General features: G+C 38.2%; 2 protein-coding genes across 3 annotated transcripts in view; one reads left to right on the top strand and one right to left on the bottom strand.

Moving 5' to 3' along the window:
- Gigyf2 (GRB10 interacting GYF protein 2) overlaps window positions 1-22028 on the bottom strand; it is a 134989-nt gene that overhangs the window by 60146 nt on the left and 52815 nt on the right. Inside the window, exons 7-8 of the mRNA XM_051154265.1 lie at window positions 20431-20542; window positions 19111-19151 (exon numbers count right to left, since the gene is read on the bottom strand). Of these exons, the coding sequence (XP_051010222.1) occupies window positions 19111-19151; window positions 20431-20542 (153 nt within the window). The remainder of the gene's footprint in view (window positions 1-19110; window positions 19152-20430; window positions 20543-22028) is intronic.
- On the top strand, window positions 3682-12623 carry Kcnj13 (potassium inwardly rectifying channel subfamily J member 13). Of its 2 annotated transcripts, none has more exons than XM_051154264.1 (3): window positions 3682-3937; window positions 8987-9226; window positions 11401-11581. In XM_051154264.1, the coding sequence occupies exons 2-3, from the start codon at window positions 9003-9005 to the stop codon at window positions 11435-11437; spliced, it is 261 nt and encodes an 86-aa protein (XP_051010221.1). In that variant the 5' UTR covers window positions 3682-3937; window positions 8987-9002; the 3' UTR covers window positions 11438-11581. The 2 variants fall into 2 exon arrangements, with proteins under 2 accessions (XP_051010221.1, XP_051010220.1); XM_051154263.1 differs by having other exon boundaries at window positions 3684-3937; window positions 8987-9462; window positions 11401-12623.

The following is a 22028-nucleotide window of genomic DNA, read 5'->3' as shown; positions in this document are numbered from 1 at the left end:
TCTAATAATTTTACCGTTCTATGGTGGCCAGGGCCACAATGAGGGCCACCCACATGGGCCCTTCTCAGAACTCAGACTCTGCTCTGTAATATGTCAGCACTAAGACAAAGTTGAGTACAGAAGCACTCTGGTTAACTTCTTTTTAAAATCTAATTTATAAACAAGGTGATTTTAAAGTACATCTAAATCTAATGGCTGAAAACAGTACAAATCCTGACTAGAGGGAGAATGAAAACACTACAGCAGGTCAGAATTTTCGTTGAAAAAGTACCTCAAGCAATAAGAACATGCCCCAACCCCTAAGCCCTCATGCCTGCTGGCTGCTGGTCCACACCTAGAATATCTAGGGAAGGCAGTCACCAGGGAGGCTTGAACACACCAAACTGCAAAGAGAGACTAGGTGAAGCAGCTATTCTCAAGCTACAATCAAGGGTGAGTTCAGGGCTGGGACTCCCTAGACCAGAAGCATGCATTGTGACCAAGGATGCTTTGTTTTTCAGGGCAAGCAGTCTAAGGCTTACAGAATCTTAAAGAGGTCTATGATCTTCAAAAGGTAAAAAAGAAAAAAAGAAAAAAACAAAGGGGTGAGAGGGAGAGAGGGAGGGGAAGAAAGGGAGAGGGAGAGGGAGAGAGAGAGAGAGAGAGAGAGAGAGAGAGAAAGAGAGAGAAGGAGGGAGGGGGAAGAAAAAGAGGGGGGAATTTAAAAAAATTTTTTTCTGCTGTTAATAGGACTGTTTTATCGGGAAACTGTATTACCTACAGAATATTTTATGTTCTTACATCATAGTCACTTAAGGCACATAAAAGCTGTTAAAATACATTTGTAGTTTATTATGTACAAATAGTACCCCCAATAACAGTATATATTTGTTTCTCCTTAATGTATTAAGATGGACTAGGAGTCTTCTACAAATGAAATTAAAACTGAGTGCTTGCTTCTGCCTGGTCTGCCTGGGTGGACTTCCTAAGGAGAAGGAGCGGTAAAAGGGCACCTGTGTGCATGTTTGACTTGCAGCCAAATATGGTGTTTATGGAAAACTTCAGATGGAGCTCAGAGGCACTCAGCCAACAAAATCTACAGCTGTGAAACTTGGAGCTTACAAGGACCCAATCTCCAAAAGCAAAGGCGGAATTATGGGACAAACTTTGAAGCTTGTTTATGTGCAAATTTTTGTAGCCAGTGACTTTATATTTCTCTATTAGATAGTGAAAGGGAATCCTATCCAAGTGTGGACACTTTCTTGCCCTTGCTTTCAATAGTTTCTTATAAATATAATTCCAGAGTAATGAAAATAAGAGTTTAAAGTCTACACTAGGAGTCTCTAAAACTTCTGTAGCCTAACCTCTGCTCAGCTGGTGAGCAGTCCTGAAAACACAGCCGCTTCTGGCTGGATGACTAAGGGAGCTGCAGCATGTAAGAATCTCTCTGACGTACCCCAAGCAATGGGCACATGTCCCCATCCTCATAGGCCTCATGTTGACTGACAGCACACCCAGAAGCTGCCTGTCATCTCTCAACATGAAGAACTGGAAAGTGTCTAGGTATTTTTAACACAAAGTTAAGAATACAAACAGCAAGTCAGACAGAACTGATGGGAGAGTAGGCAAGATACTACACTCCAACAAATCCTCTCCATTTATTTTAAAGAAGACTGTAGTGTATTTGTAGGTTGTGTACTAGACTACTTCAGCTCAAATAGGAATCAATACCTTTAGGGAGAGCGATTTGGATTTAATAGAGATGAATTTACTTACTTATAGCACTTGGCATACTCATTACAATTTTTAATAAAAAAATCATTGATGAACAGTAGCCTTTGTGTTCATGCTCAGAAGATGCTTTAGGCCCATACCTACTATGTGTTTTAGGGTGACTGTGGCATATCTTCTGGGTCACCATCAATGTCACCTCAGCCAAGCTGACAGCACCAACTCACAATAATTTCGATGTTCAGGTGACTGCCAAAGGAATCCTGAGCTCCAGAGTCCAAGTGTAACATCCATAGTTAGCCATCAGTGACCACCACTGCCCATGGTGTGCCTTCAAGCTGGAGCCATCCCAGTACTAGAAATACCTCACAAAATCCACTGTATGGGTGCATGCTTTTGTGTGTCTGGGTAGGTGGGCGTTGTGTAGTTGACCAATGGTTGAGATTACAGATATGAGCCACCATATCTGGTAAAGATATATATTAGCTTACTGTACCATTTTTATACCAATACAGTCTGAAATAGAGTACATTATCAAAAAAGTCTTTCAGGCACAATGGTATATCTATAATCTCAGTACTTGGAAAACTGAGGCAGGGGGATTTAAATTCAAGGCCACAGTAGACTATGCAATCAGAATGCCTTTTTTTTTTTTTTTTTTTTTTTATAAAAAAAAAAAAAAAAGGTGGTGGCAGGGTTGGGGATGTCCTTAGTTGAATGACAAGGTTTTCTGTCCTACCTATATTTGTAACAGTGGCAGGCATGCTAACATGCTTCTCCTTTGGGGGAACTATGTCCCACAATGTGCTCTAGTGCTTCTGTTGGTTCAGTTAGGTGTCTCCCTCAACTAGCTAGCTGGAAAAATGATACAAATTCCTATTCGCATATGCAGGGAGTCGGTCTTACAGGTGGATCTCACCCTGATGACCTTCCCTAGTTCTGAAGGTCAAAGTTACTAGTGTTGTGTCTAAACTTGCATTGAAATGTCTGGCATTAATAAAAACAAAGAAGGAATTAGTGTATTCCTTAAACTGTGAAGGGAAGGAGAGGAATCCACAAAGTCGGATTTCCCTTCCTAAGTAGCATTAGATTGGTCTACATTCATAACTTTCCCAGCAGGACTTTCCAAGCTTTACTTCAAACAAACAGTGTCTTTGTTTCTCAGATCCTCTTATGTGTAACACTTGATCAAAGTTTTAAGATTGGCAGCTAACAGAGGGGGAGAAAATACTGCTCACTAGGCATTATACGAGGCATACTTTTCAGCTCATGTGGAGGCTGTACAAGCTGCACTGCTGAAATTTTCCAGGTAAACACAATTTCAATAGTAAATGACAGCTCATGTGCCCTGAGCTTCCTCACACATACCAAGAAAAGACCCCACTAAAGATCACTAAAGCAAGCCTTGAGAGAGACTTTTCCTTCTTTCACCAGGGGTGCTGCTTAAAGAAAAGCACAAGACATCAAACAATCATTTCCCTAGTCAAGCCTGCCACATAGCTTCAAAAACTAAACAAAGAATAAAGTCGTTCCTTTGTAATTAACGGGGTGTGTATGTATGTGTGCATACACATACGCACGCATGCACACACACAGTTTCGGGTACTAAATGGCCTAGACCTACTATCCCAGGCATTCTGATGAGGTGAGATCTGATAAGAAAGCCAGAAAAATCAGCTCATCAATTATGCCTAAACATCCTTACCCAAATAAATCACCTCTCAAGAAATGGTGGAAAAAAGATTAGTGAAAGAGATATCTCACACTTTAACACGCAATATAAGGAGAGAGGGCTGAAAGGAAATCTTGCAGGGAATTTTATCCCTTTGAACTTTCAAATAAACTCTTAAATAAGATTAGGCAAACTTACTAAAAACCGGTCCTGATTAGAGGGAAAAAATGCGCCCCTTCTCCACGTCAGTTCTAGAGGCTTTCTCCAGAGTTGCTAAGGTCTGTGTTGGGTAAAGAAAGACCTCCTAACAAACCAGCATTCTTTTCCACATGATCAGAGCTAATTGGCCCCCCTGCAGACTAAGTGACCAATCACATCAGCTTCAGCTGAAACCAGCCCTCATGACATTATAAACACAGGAATGTAAGCTGCAAAGCCAGTCCAAGACGAGAACCTACAAACTACAGTGCAGGTTAGAAACACCTGATCAAAAGGACAAGACTCTGATAACTTCCCTAAGACCTACCTTGGTAGGCTGACCCCACAAAAGAACTGGTGAGTACACGAGATAACCTTCATTCTTGTTCTTTCCTTTAGGGGAACAGGCAAGGAAACTGACAGCAAATAGAAACAGAGCTAGATTGCTTACAGTAGTTTTACAACAGAGACATTACTTAGACAGTCAGAGCTAAGGTTTATTCTTTTTCCTTATATTTAAGAATTGGCAAAAAGCCATACTGAAACCATTAGTGAAAATTTAGCTCTCAGTTATTTTAGTAAATACATACTAATTCTTCATTAATATATATAAATGAGTAGGAAAAGATGCTAGATAACACTTGGTGGCTTTAAAAAAAAAAAAGCCACCAGGTGGCTTTGGGGGGTGGAATTAGAAAAACTCAAATTAAGCATATGGAAATGTCAAAAGAATAAATCATTATGTTTTTAATTTCCTTAATCAACAAGACATGTGTATACTAATCTAAAACTTCTTTTTAAGCAGGGAATTATTACTCAAATATTCTGTATATAAGAAATTAAAATATAAATTAGTCTCTGAGCTTACATAATGGGGTTAAAATTCACATTGTTTGCCCTAATTATAGAGGCCAGGAAAGGTGCTTATGAGACTTTCAACAAAGCCTTTAAAGTGTTTGCATAAGGCATGAACAAACACTGTCTTCATTTAACATTTCTAAATGCAGCCTCTATTTTAACAGTCGAACAGGAATTACAGCCTCCTCTAGAAGCATAGCAATAGAAAACGTAAGCTTAAGGGCCACAACCTGACAGACAGAGCAACACTGTTATTTTGGTGATTAATGAAGCTATCAAACTATCATTTTTAAAATAAGTATTTTCCCATTAAACAAATTATTTACAAATTTATTAAGTGCATAAATATTTTATAGCGCCCACATAGATACACAAATTTTCCACTTGTCTATTCTATTTCCTGCTAGGATCAGTTCATGAAAATCACACAAAAGTCTAAATCAAGACATATATTCTAACTTCACGCTATTCAAGTACATAGCAAATGCCTGTAACTCTAGGACTTAGGAGATACAAGCAGCAGCATTAGTTCAAAGGCATCTGGCTACAACTGCTGAGTTTGACACCAGCGTGGGCTGTATGAGACCAGTCTCAGAAAGAGAGAGGGGGTGGAGGAAAGGGGGAGAGGGAGAGGGTTGTTTATGTACTCATGTGCCTGTGAGAATATAAAAATTATTTGAAAATATGCTACTCATTAGACACGTTAGAAAGGGGAAAGTTCTATAAACATCAGGCAACAGCAATGAAAAATATTTTTAAGAGTATGTAAGCAGATATAAAATCATACAGAAACCATCCTATAGAAAACATGTATCAGTTGATAAACTTACAAACTGGTAGGTAGACTTTAAAGGAGCATGTAATTTAATCCCCCTTTTAACCACATTCTTTGTTTTAGTCTAATGACACCTGGTCAAGGGGACAAGGTAGCTTGCCCAAAATGACAGAGCTATGTACACACACAGTCAGCACCTTCAGGCTATGTTCCCTATCCTGTGTTCTTTGCACTGCATGGCAGTGACTGACTATGAATGCACCGGGGTTAAGTGAGGATCAAAATTTTACTTCTCTCAATTACTCGCCTACAGGATCCAAACAAAAGTCAACAATGTTTCATGGGGGAAAAACAAAACCAAAAATGTTTCACTGTTTTGATACTGGCCTTTTGACTTCCCTGCCTGTGGCTTTTTCCATGTTACTTAGTTGCTGGAGGGGGAAAAATGAAATTGCAGAGAGCCTAGAAAACCTGCTGTAGATAACCAAGAGCAATCATAAAAAGACCAAAGTGAAAATACTTAATGTTGAAAGCATAGAGTGTGAATACAAAGCTCTCAATCCATGTGTGGAGTTCTACAGCAGTCAGATTTGTCAAGCAAACTTGTCTTGCTTTGCTTCTGTGAAGCAGGAAGCCCTCAGTGTACTCCACTTGGACAATGGCTGCAAAGTCTGAACCTAATAAGCATTCCTGAAGAAGCAATACTCTGTAGGGGCTCCTGGTTTTCTTTTGTTTTGCTCTTGCTTTCTGAGACCAGGCCTCACTATGCAGCCTTGGCTGGACTAGATAGAGTTTACTATGTGGATGACACGGGGAGATCCCCCTGCCTCCTCTGCCTCCAGAGTGCTGGGATTGAAGGCCTGTGCTGCCACCCCTAGTCTCTGTAGTGGATCTTAAACACAGCATTGCTAACAAAGGCTAATCAGGGTCAAATACTCAGACTAATTCTGTAGCTGGGTGTGCTTGGGAATAATAGTCACTGCTACTTTTATGATCTCAGGAAATATATTGTGGCTCACTTTCTTATAAAATGGGAATGGTATTTTGTATAGGTATTACTATTCAAGTTAAGAAGCACTATCAGCAACAATAAAGCAACTACTACTGTTTTCCCTATGCAAGGCTTTGCCTTTTAGCCTCCCTTGAATTTGGAATGGTGCCTAAGATAGAATAAATAATATATATTATCACTTATTATTATAAATAATTTCTACCATAAAACCATGCTTAAGCTGACATGGCTTAAGTTAGTTACTTGAGTGACAGGAGCAAGAAGAGTACCTACTAAAAGTGCCAGGGACCACCAAAGACCAGCTTTAGAATATAGTACAGCACGAACGCCGAACATACAGCTTCTTGTAGAAAAAATAAAAGTAAATTAACTACTTTTGCTGTTGTTATCCAGACTAGGTCAATAAGCCACAACGCTAATGTTCTATGTATAATTTCTTGCCTTTCTATACACTTTAGTAGCTCCATATGAAAAATGGAAATAATCATGTCTATCTTCTTAGCACATGGAGAGAGGGATGGCCAGTATGAAAGCGTCTAGCACTATGTCTATAAAGGTTTTGTTGTTATTTCTAAAAAAAATCTTGTAAAGTATTTTAAGAATCTAACAAAATAAGAGCATTAAATAAGGGCTGAGGTGTGGCTCTCTTGTCAGCACTTGCCAAACAACAAAAAATGCACCCAATGATTATGACAACTCAATAGGGCAATAAGGGAAACAACATGAGCAGCTTTGTCTTCTAATCTAAACTCAAGAACTACCCAGTGTTCACTCAGCTGTAACTCAAATCTGAGGAAAATATGAAAGAAGAAGGGCCCAGGTACCACCAACAAAGATTGCAACAGCCTCAGAACAAAAGAGAGAGTCCTACATACCTAGCTATCCAATGTCCAAATCTAGTAACACAGAAAAATGGTCTACAAAACCCCAGGGTCTCTAGACAGACTGAACTACCAAACCTAAGCACCCCATTCCACCTTCTTAAGGATTGTTCAAAAGGAAGAAAGGCAGCAAGGCATGGTAGCATGTAGTTGTAATTCTAGTTTTCAAGAGAAGACTGAGGCAAAGTGAATCTAGAGTTCATCAGCCTGGGCTCCCTAAGGAAACAAAAAAAGAGGGAGTGTGATGACAGAGGGGAGCAGAAGTGGGTACGCAGCACTCTCAAGGTATCCACTTCTTTAGCAGGTACTTAACGAAAGCAAGGCTTTGTTCCTAAGAGTCACTATACAAAAGTCTTGACATATTTATATTGTATTTATCATGTTCAAGGTTGGTCATACATTAGATGTCTGTTAATAAGATAGAGAAAACCCTAACCCTTTATGAAAACTGTTCATAAAAAGAACTAACTACACTAATATCTTTTTAAAATTGTCATCTGATCTCTTAATGTTTATTTTTGCTTGTTAAGCACTTAAAACCACTTCTTTTGGTTTACTTTTCTCAAAGCTACTGCCATTAAGGCTAAATGAGAAAGAACTTACCTAGCATGCATAAAATCTCGGGCTGCATTCCTAGCATCAGGGGCAAAGAGTGTTGGAATGTCTTTTACTGAGGTGCAGGGATACTGGAGGTTGAACTAAAGGCTACACACACACACACACACACACACACACAGCATCAGGGGCAAAGAGTGTTATCTAGATTCATCTAGTTGGAATGTCTTTTACTGAAGTGCAGGACGCGCGCACGCACGCGCGCGCGCCACACACACACACACAGTGCTTTACCACAGAACCCCAGCCAGGAATTTCTACTTTGCCAAGATTTAATATGAACTAAGGATGTGTGTGTGCCCCTGCAGCTATCCATTCGTCGTCATCCAGTATAGGAACAATATATTAACATATCATGATAGCAAAAATAAACCATACTCACAAAGTTTGCAATAGGCTAATTCTAAGGAATGCATTAAAATTGTGTATTAGGCCAATAGGTGGCTTAGTAAAGGTAATTGTTATTAAGCCTGATAACCTGAGTTTCAAGCCACAAGGTGAAAGGAGAAAACTCATTCCCAGGTTGTATTCTACTTTTCAAAATCACGCTGTAGAACATATGCACCATGCTACATACATACAAACACACAATAAATAAATAATTTAGATAGATAGATAGATAGATAAGTAAATGAAAAACTGTGACTCTCTAAAAGCTTAACGTAACGTAAGTCTTGTCTTAGTACTATGTCAAACATATGGAGAGGCTAGGGACCTAGATCAATGCAGGGTGCCTGTCTAGCGTGCCCAAGGCCCAGAACTCTGAACTCAAATGCCAGCAAGTTTAAACAAACAAACAAACAAACAAACAAACAAACAAGTTTTGTAAATAATCTAATATTAACTTTCCAAATAATTTTTACTTATTTATAAAATAAAATACATATTTAAATCATCTTTTTAATCATCATTACTCATAATTATCAGCAGATTTTTAAAAAATTGTTATTTAGAAATAATTTTTAGTTAACTTAATAAATACTTAAAGCCTAGATTTGTGCAAAGACAATATGTAAGTCATTTTTAAAAACACAAACCATAAGCCTTACCCTCTCGGATTCCAAAATATATTTAGAAAACAGTATCAAATGGTATTTTTATAGTCACTCAAGGAAAGGTAAGAAGTATACTAAAGTAATGAATAACTAGTTAACAAATAAATGACTTGACCAGTGATCCCCCTCTCCTGTAAACACTGGAAGAAAGAACTCAACGAATATCAACTCTAAGTCAGTCAAGGGCTAACCACTTTCCTCTTGTTTCAGAGAATTACAGCCTGAGATGGACAGCAGTAACTGTAAAGTTAATGCTCCTCTCCTAAGCCAAAGATACCGGAGGATGGTCACAAAAGATGGCCACAGCACACTTCAAATGGATGGTGCTCAAAGAGGTCTTGTGTATCTTCGGGATGCATGGGGAATCCTAATGGACATGCGTTGGCGCTGGATGATGCTGGTCTTTTCTGCTTCTTTTGTTGTCCACTGGCTTGTCTTTGCAGTACTCTGGTATGTTCTAGCTGAGATGAATGGTGATCTGGAAATAGATCACGATGCCCCACCTGAAAACCACACTATCTGTGTGAAGTACATCACCAGTTTCACAGCTGCATTCTCCTTCTCCCTGGAGACACAACTTACAATTGGTTATGGTACCATGTACCCCAGTGGTGACTGTCCAAGTGCAATCGCTTTACTTGCCATACAAATGCTCCTAGGCCTCATGCTAGAGGCTTTTATCACAGGTAATTATTTTTATTCTTTAAAAAAAAAAAAAAACTACAAGTCTTTTATAAAGTATATAGTTGATTAAGGCAAGTCTTTTATAAGTAATTTATTTGTATTATTATAAGCAGGTGATGCCAAAGAAACAATCTAGAGGGAAAAACTAGAAATATATAAACAATATTGGAACTACGTAAGAAAAAAGAACCCATTAACTTGTAGGAATATACTATGCAAAATTAAAAACAAAAGGCCTAAAAGTAAATTCTCACAGAAGCTATTTTACTAAATATGTGAGTAAGTATATTTAGAGAAAATTTTAACAGCCATGCTATCTGACATACACCTGACTTTTTATCTTCTTATGGTAGAACTTTCTCCTCTGAGCTCATCTACTCAACATGTACTCAACACAAGCCCACAGCAACACATTCACCACCATATTTTAATGTTACAGATACACACAAAAATGCAACGGGAATATGGTCATAAATATTTGCTTATGTGTCTGGTAACATATAAGATTCCTCCCTCTAACTGGGCTGGTTCTTTCTATATAATATACACAATTTTTTAAAAACCAGGCACTAACAGACTATAGAAGATAAGCACTGGGCATCATAAAAAATGACCCAATGTGCTACAACTGCCTCTGTATCCTGCAACAAATCACTTGACGTCTATAAGACTATTCACATTGGCTGTTTTCTTAGATAAATTTAAGTTAACCTATGTATTTAGGTGGGTAAATGTTTAAATTTTTGCACTAACCCTAACTAAAGTTGCTATATCCTTCAATTATGAGGTTATACAAATATATGATATGCATATTAAATTATATAGAGATTAGATAGTAGATGGATGGATTGAGGGATAGATGATAAAGAGATTGATGGATGGACGGACGGATGGATGGATGGACTGATATCCCCACACTACCAGTAACTTTGGTATAAACAGAATGAGTTATTTTAAATCAAATTACAATATTTAAGAATTCCGATATAACTCACTACTAGATTTTGTTACTGACTTGATACAGCATATGTTCTCCTGTGTATTTTTAACAAACATTAACTGAATTTCAATATATTTGACTTCCTCTGTTTGCATTTTACATAAGCACTCACAACATAATTATGGGGCTTGTAAAAATGACTCAGTGGTTAAGAGCACGTGTTGCTCTTTTACAGAGGACCTAGGTTCAGTTCCCATAATACATGTGGCAGCTTCAACAACGCCTTCTTCTGGCCTCCTCGGGCACTAGAAACATATATGGTAAACATAAATACACACAAGCAAAACTGTAATTGTTATAAGGATTGCATTACGTCTCACCAGCCTGCCAACAGGCTGCATGCCACAAGAATGATTTTTTAAACCCTCATCTATAGCTTGGGGTGGGAGAAATATGTACTTAAAGACACACTTATCACTGTATAGCCAGTTTCCCCTTTAAAAAAATATAGCATTCTAGAAGCTACCAAGTTAAACATTCTTTACTGCATCGCTCCTTCCCCCAGCCTCACCTTTTCTAATCACCTGCCCTGAATCTACTCTCCATGCTAACTCGAGAAGTGTAACCATGCTCAATTATTTTTGGCTCCCTTTTTTTTAAAGTAAGAGCATAGAAAATGACCAGTTCTTGAACTTTATAATTTACACAATCAAGTTTTACATTTCTTCGTAACAAATCAAATCTTCTTACCCATTTTGAAATCATGGGTTTGAATCACCCAGTTTTGTTGTTTATTAACAGAAGTGTTAAATGTACTGTGAAAAATTTAGTTAAGTAAGATTACCCTAAATTAACAATGGGATGAATGTCTTACTCAGGGGGATGTGAGAAATATGTAACAACCTGACATACTCTTCTCATTCAGAAAATGTATTGAGATTTAGAGTTTTCTGTTCTAAAACAAAACAAAACAAAAACATTTCAATGGTTTTTAATTTAGGTGCCTTTGTGGCGAAGATTGCACGGCCAAAAAATAGAGCTTTCTCAATCCGATTCACTGACTTAGCAGTGGTAGCTCACAAAGATGGTAAACCTAATCTTATCTTCCAAGTAGCTAACACCCGGCCCAGCCCTCTGACTAGTGTTCGGGTCTCAGCTGTACTCTATCAGGAAAGAGAAAATGGTGAACTCTACCAGACCAGTGTGGACTTCCACCTTGATGGTATCAGTTCCGAGGAATGTCCGTTCTTCATCTTCCCACTAACCTACTACCACACCATCACACCATCAAGTCCTCTAGCTACCCTGCTCCAGCATGAGAATCCTCCACACTTTGAATTAGTTGTGTTCCTCTCAGCAATGCAAGAAGGCACTGGGGAAATCTGCCAAAGGAGAACATCCTACCTACCCTCTGAGATCATGTTACATCACCAATTTGCAGCTCTGATCACTCGAGGTTCTAAAGGTGAGTATCAAGTCAAGATGGAGAATTTTGACAAGACTGTTCCTGAACACCCAACTCCTGTGGTCTCTAAGAGTCCACACAGGACTGATCTAGATATTCATATCAATGGACAAAGCATTGACAATTTTCAGATCGCTGAAACTGGGCTGACAGAATAAGACTCATCCACACCATCCTACTTGTTAATGTATTAAATATATCCAGCCAGCTATGCAACTACTTTCTTTCACTGTATCTCATGTTTTCTTGTTCTCAATACTGATTATAGCATAGCAATCATGTCTAGGCCAAAAAAAAAAAAGGCTAAGCTAACTATATACATCCCTGAAAACAAAAGTCTAGTTACCAAGTTTTTATCCGTGGTAATCTGCTCTTATCGAGGCAACTCAATCTGATGGGCATCCATACTAGCAAATTTACAAAGACATAACATGGGATCAGTAACGGAGATAAAATAGACAGTGAAGGCTACCACAGCTGGACTCTAAAAAAAGTCACCACTCATTTTCATCTGTAAACTAAAGCAATAGTCTAGTTTCAAACCTAGCTCCCTGGGTGGAAAGCTGATTTCACAATATTTAGTAAATATCCTTTTACAACTTCTTTTTTAAGACAGTAAACATCATTCCTTTCTTTAAGCTACAAAACTGGGATAAGTATTATCCCCTCAATTTCTAACAGGTAAGAACAAAAGTACAAAAGAAAAGTAACAACATGGATTTTTAGATAACTTCAAAAACATTTGAATACAACACCCAAGCACATGCACAAGCGCGTGCGCAAGCGCGCGCACACACACACACACACACACACACACAAACTTGTGGTAGACTATTTAGAAAAGTAAGAAAAGCTATGGCCAAACAGGACCTGCAGGGTAGTATTTCTAGCAAAGAGATGCAAAATGTGCTTCTACTATTTTAGATGTTACTTGTGTAATACTCAAGTAGTGATCTAAAAGCTAACCACCTGTCCGCAGAGTGCTCCCACCCTGAGTAAAAGCATTACCTTTGTACTCATGATCCATGCAATGACATAAGAAAGTCCTACAAACTTCCTAAATACTCATGTGTATTTACATCTTTGTACATAGCAAAGGTTTAATTAAAATATAACTTAACTAGAAAATAAAATTTCCAATAGATAAAGCAAAAACTTAGGTAACAAAGTATTTCAAACCCAAATTCCTGTTTCCAGCATCAGTTTTTTCTATAAACACAAAATGAGTGTTTATTCACCAGTAGGAGGCTGGACTAGATGATCTCTATTATTTCTTTCCAAGTCTAATATTCCATGAAATTCTCTGAATTCTCATATGCAAATTCTCATATGCTTTCTCTTCTCTGCCTGTTTTTATTTTATATATACTACAATGAACCCCTTTGTATATCCAACTTAAGATACTTTAAATGATTTTCATTTCAAGTAAAAAACTGAACTGTCATCTAACAAAACAAACAAACAAAAAAAATCATACTATCAAGTTTCAAAGAGATCTGCAGGCTTTCTCTTCCATTTCCCTCATTCGGGATTAAAAGGGAAAAGTAAAAGATTAACTTTCACTGTGGTGGATGACCCAGGCATGATCATCTTGAAATACATACTAAGTAACAGTAAATGTTACAGAGAGCAGAAAGTTGCCTTTTTCTACTCTTTAACAGAAGGAAAAGAAAATGAAGAAGAATTCTGAAGTGCTCTAAGACTGATAATAGCAGAAGACTATTATTAAGAACATAGAATCTACTTATCATTAAGTTTTTCTGTTTAAAAATTCCTGCATACACTCTTCCATGGCAGACAGAGCAAATTAGGACTGCTGATAAAGAGCAGAAACTCCTATTAACAAGAGTAATCTGCCCTTAGAAAGGAACTGTACCTGAGACTCCTCTAATGTTCATTCCCGAAGAACACTACCCAGATTTCAAGTTTATCAAGCTTCTTGAGGAGACACTTGAAACTCAAGCCTCCGTACAGATGCTTCATGTTCCCCAATTAAGTCAAATAAATCTCTTCTCGTGGCTACTAGTCAGACAAAATCCGACATCTGAAAATTAAGTATGATTTTCTCACCACACACCAAAAACTATGTTTTAGTTGATAGGATCTGGACAGATGGCGCTGTGGTTAAGAGCACTGGCTTGTCTTCGCAGCACCCATGCATCAGTTCAGCACCATCTCTCTACCTGCAGATTCAGGAGCTCAGATGTGCTCTTCTGACCTCCTCAGACACTGGGCACCGAACCGGTACACAGACATTCATGCAGGCAAACACTCATATACATAAAATTAAAATAACTTTACCCAAAATCATTGTTCAGGGACAAAAAAAGATTCTGGGAATGTTGTCTGTAATTCTTTTGTTTACTTAAAATAAATAAATAAATAAATAAATCATAGTCCCTAGGATTAAGTTTCTGCAGAGGTATCCCCTCAAGAAAATGAAATATAAATGGAAGAAAGAAGGAAATCACGAAGAACTAATATACTCAACAACGAAGACCACTTAACAACCAAGTAAAGTTATTCTTGGAAACCAGTAACATGACAGTTTTAACAAATTGAAGACAAGCAGTTACCAAAAATCTTCAGCTTAGATTTACGGTTGAAAAGCATATACTATCTGCCAGGAAAAAAAATCTGTAACTAGGAGAAAAAAAAAAATATCAGTGTATCTTTTCAAGTGCTTCACACCAAATGCATAATATATTTTGCAATTCAACCTGATGGTATCCATGCTGATGGATTTAAGAGTACTGTACTATTTCCAGATACTTCTCATAAAGATGCACAATGTATCATACTTGGCTGAACCTACTGATGTCATGAGGACTATTTATTTGTAATAATATTCATTGGCCTCTCACAGAAGCATACTAGAAGATGATCACAAGAACTGATCTCTACTGTACAGCAATCAATTCCTGTTGAACAGGACTTATAACCCTAATGATACAGGCCTTTTACCTATATATTCTTCCACAGGGGTAAGCCATGATTATTACCTAGATATTTGTAATCCTACCCATTTATCTTGACATATAAAGGCAACGCATGTACTAGGTCTGCAGCTCAGTACTAGAGCACTTTCCTAGTCTTCACAAAATCCTGGGGTTTGATCCTCCACATCAAAATAAATAAATGAAAAAATTTAAGCAAATATATAGTATGACCCTTTTCTAAATTTAAAAGGAACAAGCTAAGGCCGGGAAGATGGCTCAATGGGTAAGAACACCTGCTGTATAAGCACAAGGGCCTGAGTTCAAATCTTAGAATCCATGTTAAAAAACAACAACAACAACAACAACAACAAACAATAGATATCAATCTCCATGTACCTATAACCCCAGAAACAAAGATGAGAGGAGCAGGACAGGCAGATTCTAGAAACTTCCTGGCTAGCCAGACTAACCAAAACAGCTTCTGGCTCAAGGACAAATTCTGTCTCAAGTAAATAAAGTAGAAAGTGGCAGGGAAAACACAACAGCCTTCTTAACCATCACACACATTTCAACACGAACAGGCACAGACATGCTCACATACACAACTCATACACACTCACAAGTAATTCCTAAATAAAAAGATCAAGTCATTTGGTATCTTTAATAATTGAATTATCAGCCGGGCAGTAGTGGCGCACGCCTTTAATCCTAGCACTCGAGAGGCAGAGGCAGGCGGATCACTGTGAGTTCGAGGCCAGCCTGGTCTACAAAGGGAGTCCAGGACAGCCAAGGCTACACAGAGAAACCTTGTCTTGAAAAATCAAAAAAAGAGTTATCTTAATTTGATGTCATATGACATCTCACAATTGATCAATGTATTAGTTTGTCCCAACAAATTAGTTTAGTACTATCCTTAGACAGTGCTGTAATTATTAACAAATTCTAATCTACATCAGTTTCATCTAATGTCAATTACTCACAAACACAGAAAGATCAGACTCCTGAACATTAACCTGAACTCATCACCTGATCAAAGCATTCCATTAGATGAGGCAAACCACTGTGCTACAGCCTATTACACTCTCCTTAGTCACACACTTCTTACCTGACACACCTATGTTCTCATAGATTCACCTTTTCTTAGTTGCTGTTGTTATTGTTGAGGTGGGAGAGGGAGACATTTTTAGACCAGGTTAGCTTTGGGCTTAAAATGATCTGCCAGCCTCTTTCTCCCCAACTACTACGATTAAACTTGTCAATACCACACCTAATTGGGATTCACCTTCTTAAAGACATACATATAGAGTACAAAATAATTTTACTGTTTAAAACAGGCTGGTTAGGAAAACTAATTAGATCAAAGGATAACTAAAATTACAGCAATGAAATAAAACAAACTTTTACTCATTCTTCCCTGCCACTAAAGTGTGAAAGCTAAAAATCAAATTGTACATTGGGCTGGGCATAGTGGTACACACCTTTAATTCCATCCAGCACTTCGGTATAGGCATATAAATCTAAGTTTGAAACTAGCCTTGCTTACCTATTGAGTACTGGGTCAGCCAGGGTAAATAGTGAGACTCTGCCTTAAAAATCAAGCTAATCTCACCAAGACATTTCACTACTTCTCTAAAGGCACCCAATAATTTCAGAAACGTTATACCATTTTAAGAATGTGTTTAAAATGTGCCTCCATGGACCTTCCATTTTTCCGACTCTGACATCCAAGCATGTCAAGCCTTATTTCTACCTCATATGACCTGTAAACCAGTTATTTGTAGTGAACCTACAAACCCTTCTCCAAGTTCTGCCCTGCCCACAGTTTTGTCTGCTATCTGAACAAGCCATGTTCTTGATGCAGTAGCTGTAACAAGGCTTCAAATGCCTTGGCCTCCCACTGCCAAACATGACCCTTTTCTTTCAAGATGCAACCCCAAAAGTGAGCAAAAAGCTTAGGCTATGTAATAGCACTAAAAGCAATGGTGGATGGGGCATTTGCTGGAGAGATGACTCACCTGCTACTCTTGCAGCAGACCCGGCAGTTTCCCAGCACAGACATCAGGTGGCTTCAAGTAGCCTGCAACTCTAGCTCTATGGGATCTGACCCCCTCTTCTGGCCTCCACCGGTACCCACACAGTGCTCATACACTCACACAAACACACACATAAATAAGAAACCTTAAACAAATAAAAGGCAGTGAGCTCTCTTCCCATCTTCTGGCTCCTTGGGGTAATTTAGATCTAGTAATTACTGCCTTGAGCTTTAAGGACATTGCTGACTAACATGAAGCTGAGTCCATCTGAAAGAAGACGGAGTCTTCCCAAGAGGCTATCTATCCATACTTCAACTCTTTAATTTATTTATAGAAGACTGAATTTTCTGCTGTTAAATTTCCATTTCATTAGACTTGGGTTTTTGTTACATGTTAATTCTGATCTCAAGTTCAAATTTTTCTACTCCACAGACTACTTCCCTCTGAGCACTAAATGACTTGAAAATCTGACCAGCAACTAAATTTCATCCAAAGAAAACATTAGAACCTGCACAGGCCTATTACATAATTAGGACTTCAATGTTTGTTAAATGAGTGAGTTCAAATACTCTAAGATAATCATCTTCTTGGTTTACTTTGAGAATAAAGACTATGGGAGCTTAGAGCAACCATGACCTGTGAATGTGAATCCTGTACTAACTACCCTTCATTACCTCTCCACAAGCAAGGCAGAATGTTGAACCCTGGGCCTGAAGAGATGGCTCAGCAGTTACTGTATTTTTCAGACCATAAGATGCACTTTCCCCCCTAAAAGTAGGGGGATGGTTAGGGTATGCCTTATGGTCCAATTGCTGTTTTTACTGTTTTCCTTGTTTTATTGCTCTAAAAATTGAGTGTATCTTATGGTCAGAAAAATACGGTAATACTGCCTGCTACTCTTCCAAAGGTCCTGAGTTCAGTTCCCAGCACCCACATAGAATGGCTCACAACCACTGTAACTCAAGGTCCAAGGGATCAAGAGCCTCTTCTGGCCTCCGTGGGCACACACACAATATACAAAGAGACATACATACACATAAAAAATGTTTTTAAAGTACTAAATCACATAAAAATGGAAACCAAAGTCCTAAAAAAAATGTCTCCAGGCAGCCATCACAAAATGAGTGAAGTGTGACAATAAATGGCCTAGTCAAATCCAAACTTCTTCATGCACCACTCACTTAATGTCATTTCATTAATGAGAACCAAGAATTTCCAATGCTATGTTCATGATTAAAGACTTAAAATCACAAATATGTTTAAATGAGTTTTACATGAAAGCAATGAAACGAAACTGATCATTTCTAACTTCCTTGTTTACAAAACCATCTACATTCAATTCAGTCTGTGAACAGTATTTGTAGACTTAACATGTTGGTCAGAAATGTTAACCACTATCAGATACAATCACTCTCTGTAAGAACATTTTTGGTAGTTGAAGGAATATAAAAACTGAAAATTTTCAAATCTGTGAATTGGAGCTTTTTATTTTTTCACCAAATATTCATGCACGCCAGCAATTTATCAGTCAGAAAGCCCATCTTAACATTACAAATTGACAATCATCATAAACACCAAGGCATCCTTCCTTTATTAAGTTCCTCTTAAGTAAATACCTTTACTATGTAATTTATTTGATTGCTGAAGAAAAATACATATATACAGAGAAAAAAAAGCTAGGCAAACAAGATTACTTGCAGGTAAAGGTGCTGCTTTGTTTGAGCCCAGAACCCACATGAAGGCATGAAGGTAGGACGGAACCAACTCCACAACTCTCACAACTTCCACATGCATAGTGTGGTATATGTGTGCCCCCAGTTCCACATACACATATCATGCACGCATAGTTCAATAGTTGATTAAAGTAACAATGTTCAACTTCAACCTTTGCCTCCTCACATGAAAGCCAAGTTCCCAGCACCTTCCCTAGTCTCACCTAGGAGATATTCTCCATGATAATAAACGAAAAACCAGATTAGTTCCTGAGTTAGAATTTCAGTTCAATAAAGACTCAACGAAAAAAGACATACCTTATGGAAAACACACAGCCCTAAAACACTGAGTCAAGTACGTCTTAATCAGTGTAGTCATCACTCCTGGTTTCAACCATGGAAGGCCTTAGGAACCCCTGGACTCTAAAGCAATGTTACAGCTCCACCTACTGGACCTGTGCAGGTAACAGTTGATCTGTGCTGAATTTATCTTCTGTATGGGCCTTGTTAGCACTAACACCAGGAGATCCAGAAGGTATTTCAAAACAGTAAGATCCTTACCTACATCTTTTCTTCCTGGTTTTTCAAAGCGCCTGTCACCCCTAAAAAGACAAAATAAATTTCAAAACGCCTTGAAAGCAACACAGATTTCCTATCATGATACTCACTTTCCTGTACTCCCTTGAAAAGCAGCTCGGCTAGTTAATATTTAGAAAATACAGGAAAGCATAATGATGAAAACAAAAACTCCACGTCATCTACCAAAAATTAGCTTCTAATGACTAGCATATTAGTCATTTCAGCTAGGAATATGATAAGATATATATATATATATATATATATATATATATATATATATATATATATATATATATGACTTTGGCAATATTTTCCTACATTCTTAAATTTCCTTTGTTTGTGGTCCTGACTACTAAACCCAGAGCTTCAGGGTGCTGGGCAAGACAGCTACCACGGTCATAAACATAACGCTTCTCCCTTTATTTTGAGATCAGGGCTCATCCTTAACTGTAATGATTATAGGAGTATTATCTTCTATTGTGTAGAAATCTCATTATCTAATGGACTACCATCTGTTTAGACTGCTTCCAATGGATATTCCTTTACATCCAGCATTATGCAACTGCCCTCACTTATCTTGTCAGGCTTCATACAAAGAAAGAAACCCCAAGTAGATGCATTCATTTGCTCAGGTCAACCACCAAGGTGACAACACTTCCCACTGACTGCTAATCAAATAACAAACAATCCTCATGCTTACACAAATGTACTCATCTATTCCTGCTTAGTTTTTTAAACAAGGACCATATAAATTTTTCTAACCACAGTAGCTTTTTAATAATTAACATTTTTGAATAAAGTTCTGTACTGTACACAGAGGCTTCAGTTCTGTTTTTTAAAGAGGGGAGTAAGTTCTGTGTTTTCAGAATATTCTTTCTTTAGGGGGCACTGCATGGAGAGGACACAGGTTTCTCGCCCAGTCTCTGCAATTCTCTAGACACACTGTGTCTAAGCCCATTTTGGTCTGGACTCATAATTCTTCTTCCTTAGCCTCCCAAGTCCTGGAATCACAGGAACACGCAACCCTGCACAGCTCAGGAAAGGAACGCAGTGTGCTTTGTTTTGTTTGGAGTACTGAGGGCTGAACCTCCCCAGAGAGCTACCATGGGTTATAATCCTAGCCCTTTGTTCCATTTATATTTTGAGTCAGGAGTTTGCTAAATTATACCAGATAGCCTGAACACCAGAGTCTCTTCCCTCAGCCTGCCAAGTAATTGGCACTGCAGGAAGTACTATGGAATCCACTGGAATGAGTTTTATAGACCAATAAATCCTTACATTACAATCTGAACACTTAGTTACCTTTCTTCCCAGCTCTGTGATCTATGCATTTCCCTGCCTCCTCCTCGCCCGAACACACCCTCTACTTCATCAAAACTTCTTTGGTAGAAACCACATTCACCTCTACCTCTGCCTGAAAATAAGAAAACAGGGTGAGGGGAAATAGTCAGAAACCAACATCCAGGTATGTTCAACATTGAAGGTTAATCTCTACAGTTCTGACTCTTTCTGTACAAGCAGGATGTCTACACGTAATTATTTAACAAGGTCTATAATGGCTCTGATGTAGCAGAACTATGGGTTTGAGAAAAACAAAAACAACAAAACTAAAAGAATCCTACAGCTGAACAATAAACAGTATCAACAGGAAATTCTTCAATAAAAAGTTAAACAATGAAATCTAAGAAGTTCAATGAACCATTATAAATTGAATGTTTTAGTGAATTATTCTCAGTAACTAGTGGGAAAAATCTTAATACGGGGAGTTTGTAGAAAGAAACTATAGTGGAAAATGTCAAGCAAAATAAAATAATTTTATCTACACCCCCCCATAGGAGTGAATTGTACAGCTGTAGGATTGTGAGCTGCACTCTTACAGGATTCAAGGATCCTTCATATTTTATACACAAATTCTGAGATAAGAAAAATAGCAACACTAAACTCAAACCAACAGAGCGGCTGGCTTATAGGGACTTGGAGGTTTTGCTCAAATGTAAACACTCTTCTAATGAAGGCCATCTGCTTAACTATCAACCTGTGACTCTACTCACACATTTTTCCAGTAGAAATACCTTTACAGAGTCAAGTGTAGTGGAGCATGCATATAATTTCAGCACTCGGGCCTGAAGCAGAGAATCGAAAGTTCAAAGCCAGCCTGTGTGACATCAAGAATGACTAAAAAAGCCAAAGATGGAAAATACAAAAAAGGAAAAGGAGAAAAAGGAAAAAAGAAAAGAGAAGGAGCTAGGTGGCAGCAGCAGTGCACGTCTTTAACCCAGCACTTGGGAGGTAGAGGCAGGTGGACCGCTGTGAGTTTGAGGCCAGCCTAGTCTACAAAGCTAGTCCAGGACAGCCAAGGCTGCAGAGAGAAACCCAGTCTCAAAAAGAAAAAACAAACAAAACAAAACAAGAGAAAAGAAAAAAGAAAAGGAAGCTGGGCGTAATAGCACACACCTTTAATCTCAGTGCTAGAGGAGGCAGAGGCAGGCAGATCTCTATGAGTTCAAGGACAGCCTCGTCTATAAAGTGACTACAGGATAGTCAAGGCTACACAGAGAAATCCTGTCGTGAAAGAGAGAGAGAGAAAGAAAGAGAGAGAGAGAGAGAGAGAGAGAGAGAGAGAGAGAGAGAGAGAGAAAAGAGAAGAAGGAGGTACTTACAAAAGTATGTAAACCATCACTCAATGCATATAGTTTCACCCAGTGATAGATTTCTTACTATAACCACAGTTCAACCACATTATAATGGAGCTGAAAACTTCATAGTAACTAGAGACTTCTTAATGTTACTCAAGTATTTGTGCTGATGTTGGTCTAAAGAAATCCACTCTACTGTCTGTCACATAAAAACAAGGTATATTTGACAGCATGTAGTATATGATATGTAATTGTGACAATGAA

This window comes from Acomys russatus, chromosome 12 (genome assembly GCF_903995435.1).
Source record: "Acomys russatus chromosome 12, mAcoRus1.1, whole genome shotgun sequence".
NCBI classification, from domain to species: Eukaryota; Metazoa; Chordata; class Mammalia; order Rodentia; family Muridae; genus Acomys; species Acomys russatus.
Note: the sequence above shows the minus strand (reverse complement) of the source record. Positions and strands in the feature narration are given on the sequence as shown.

Coding starts and splice junctions, on each gene's coding strand:
- Kcnj13 (XM_051154263.1), top strand. CDS start 9,003: ATGGACAGCAGTAACTGTAAAGTTAATGCTCCTCTCCTAAGCCAAAGA. Junction 9,463..11,400: donor GCTAGAGGCTTTTATCACAG/GTAATTATTTTT, acceptor TTTTTAATTTAG/GTGCCTTTGTGGCGAAGATT.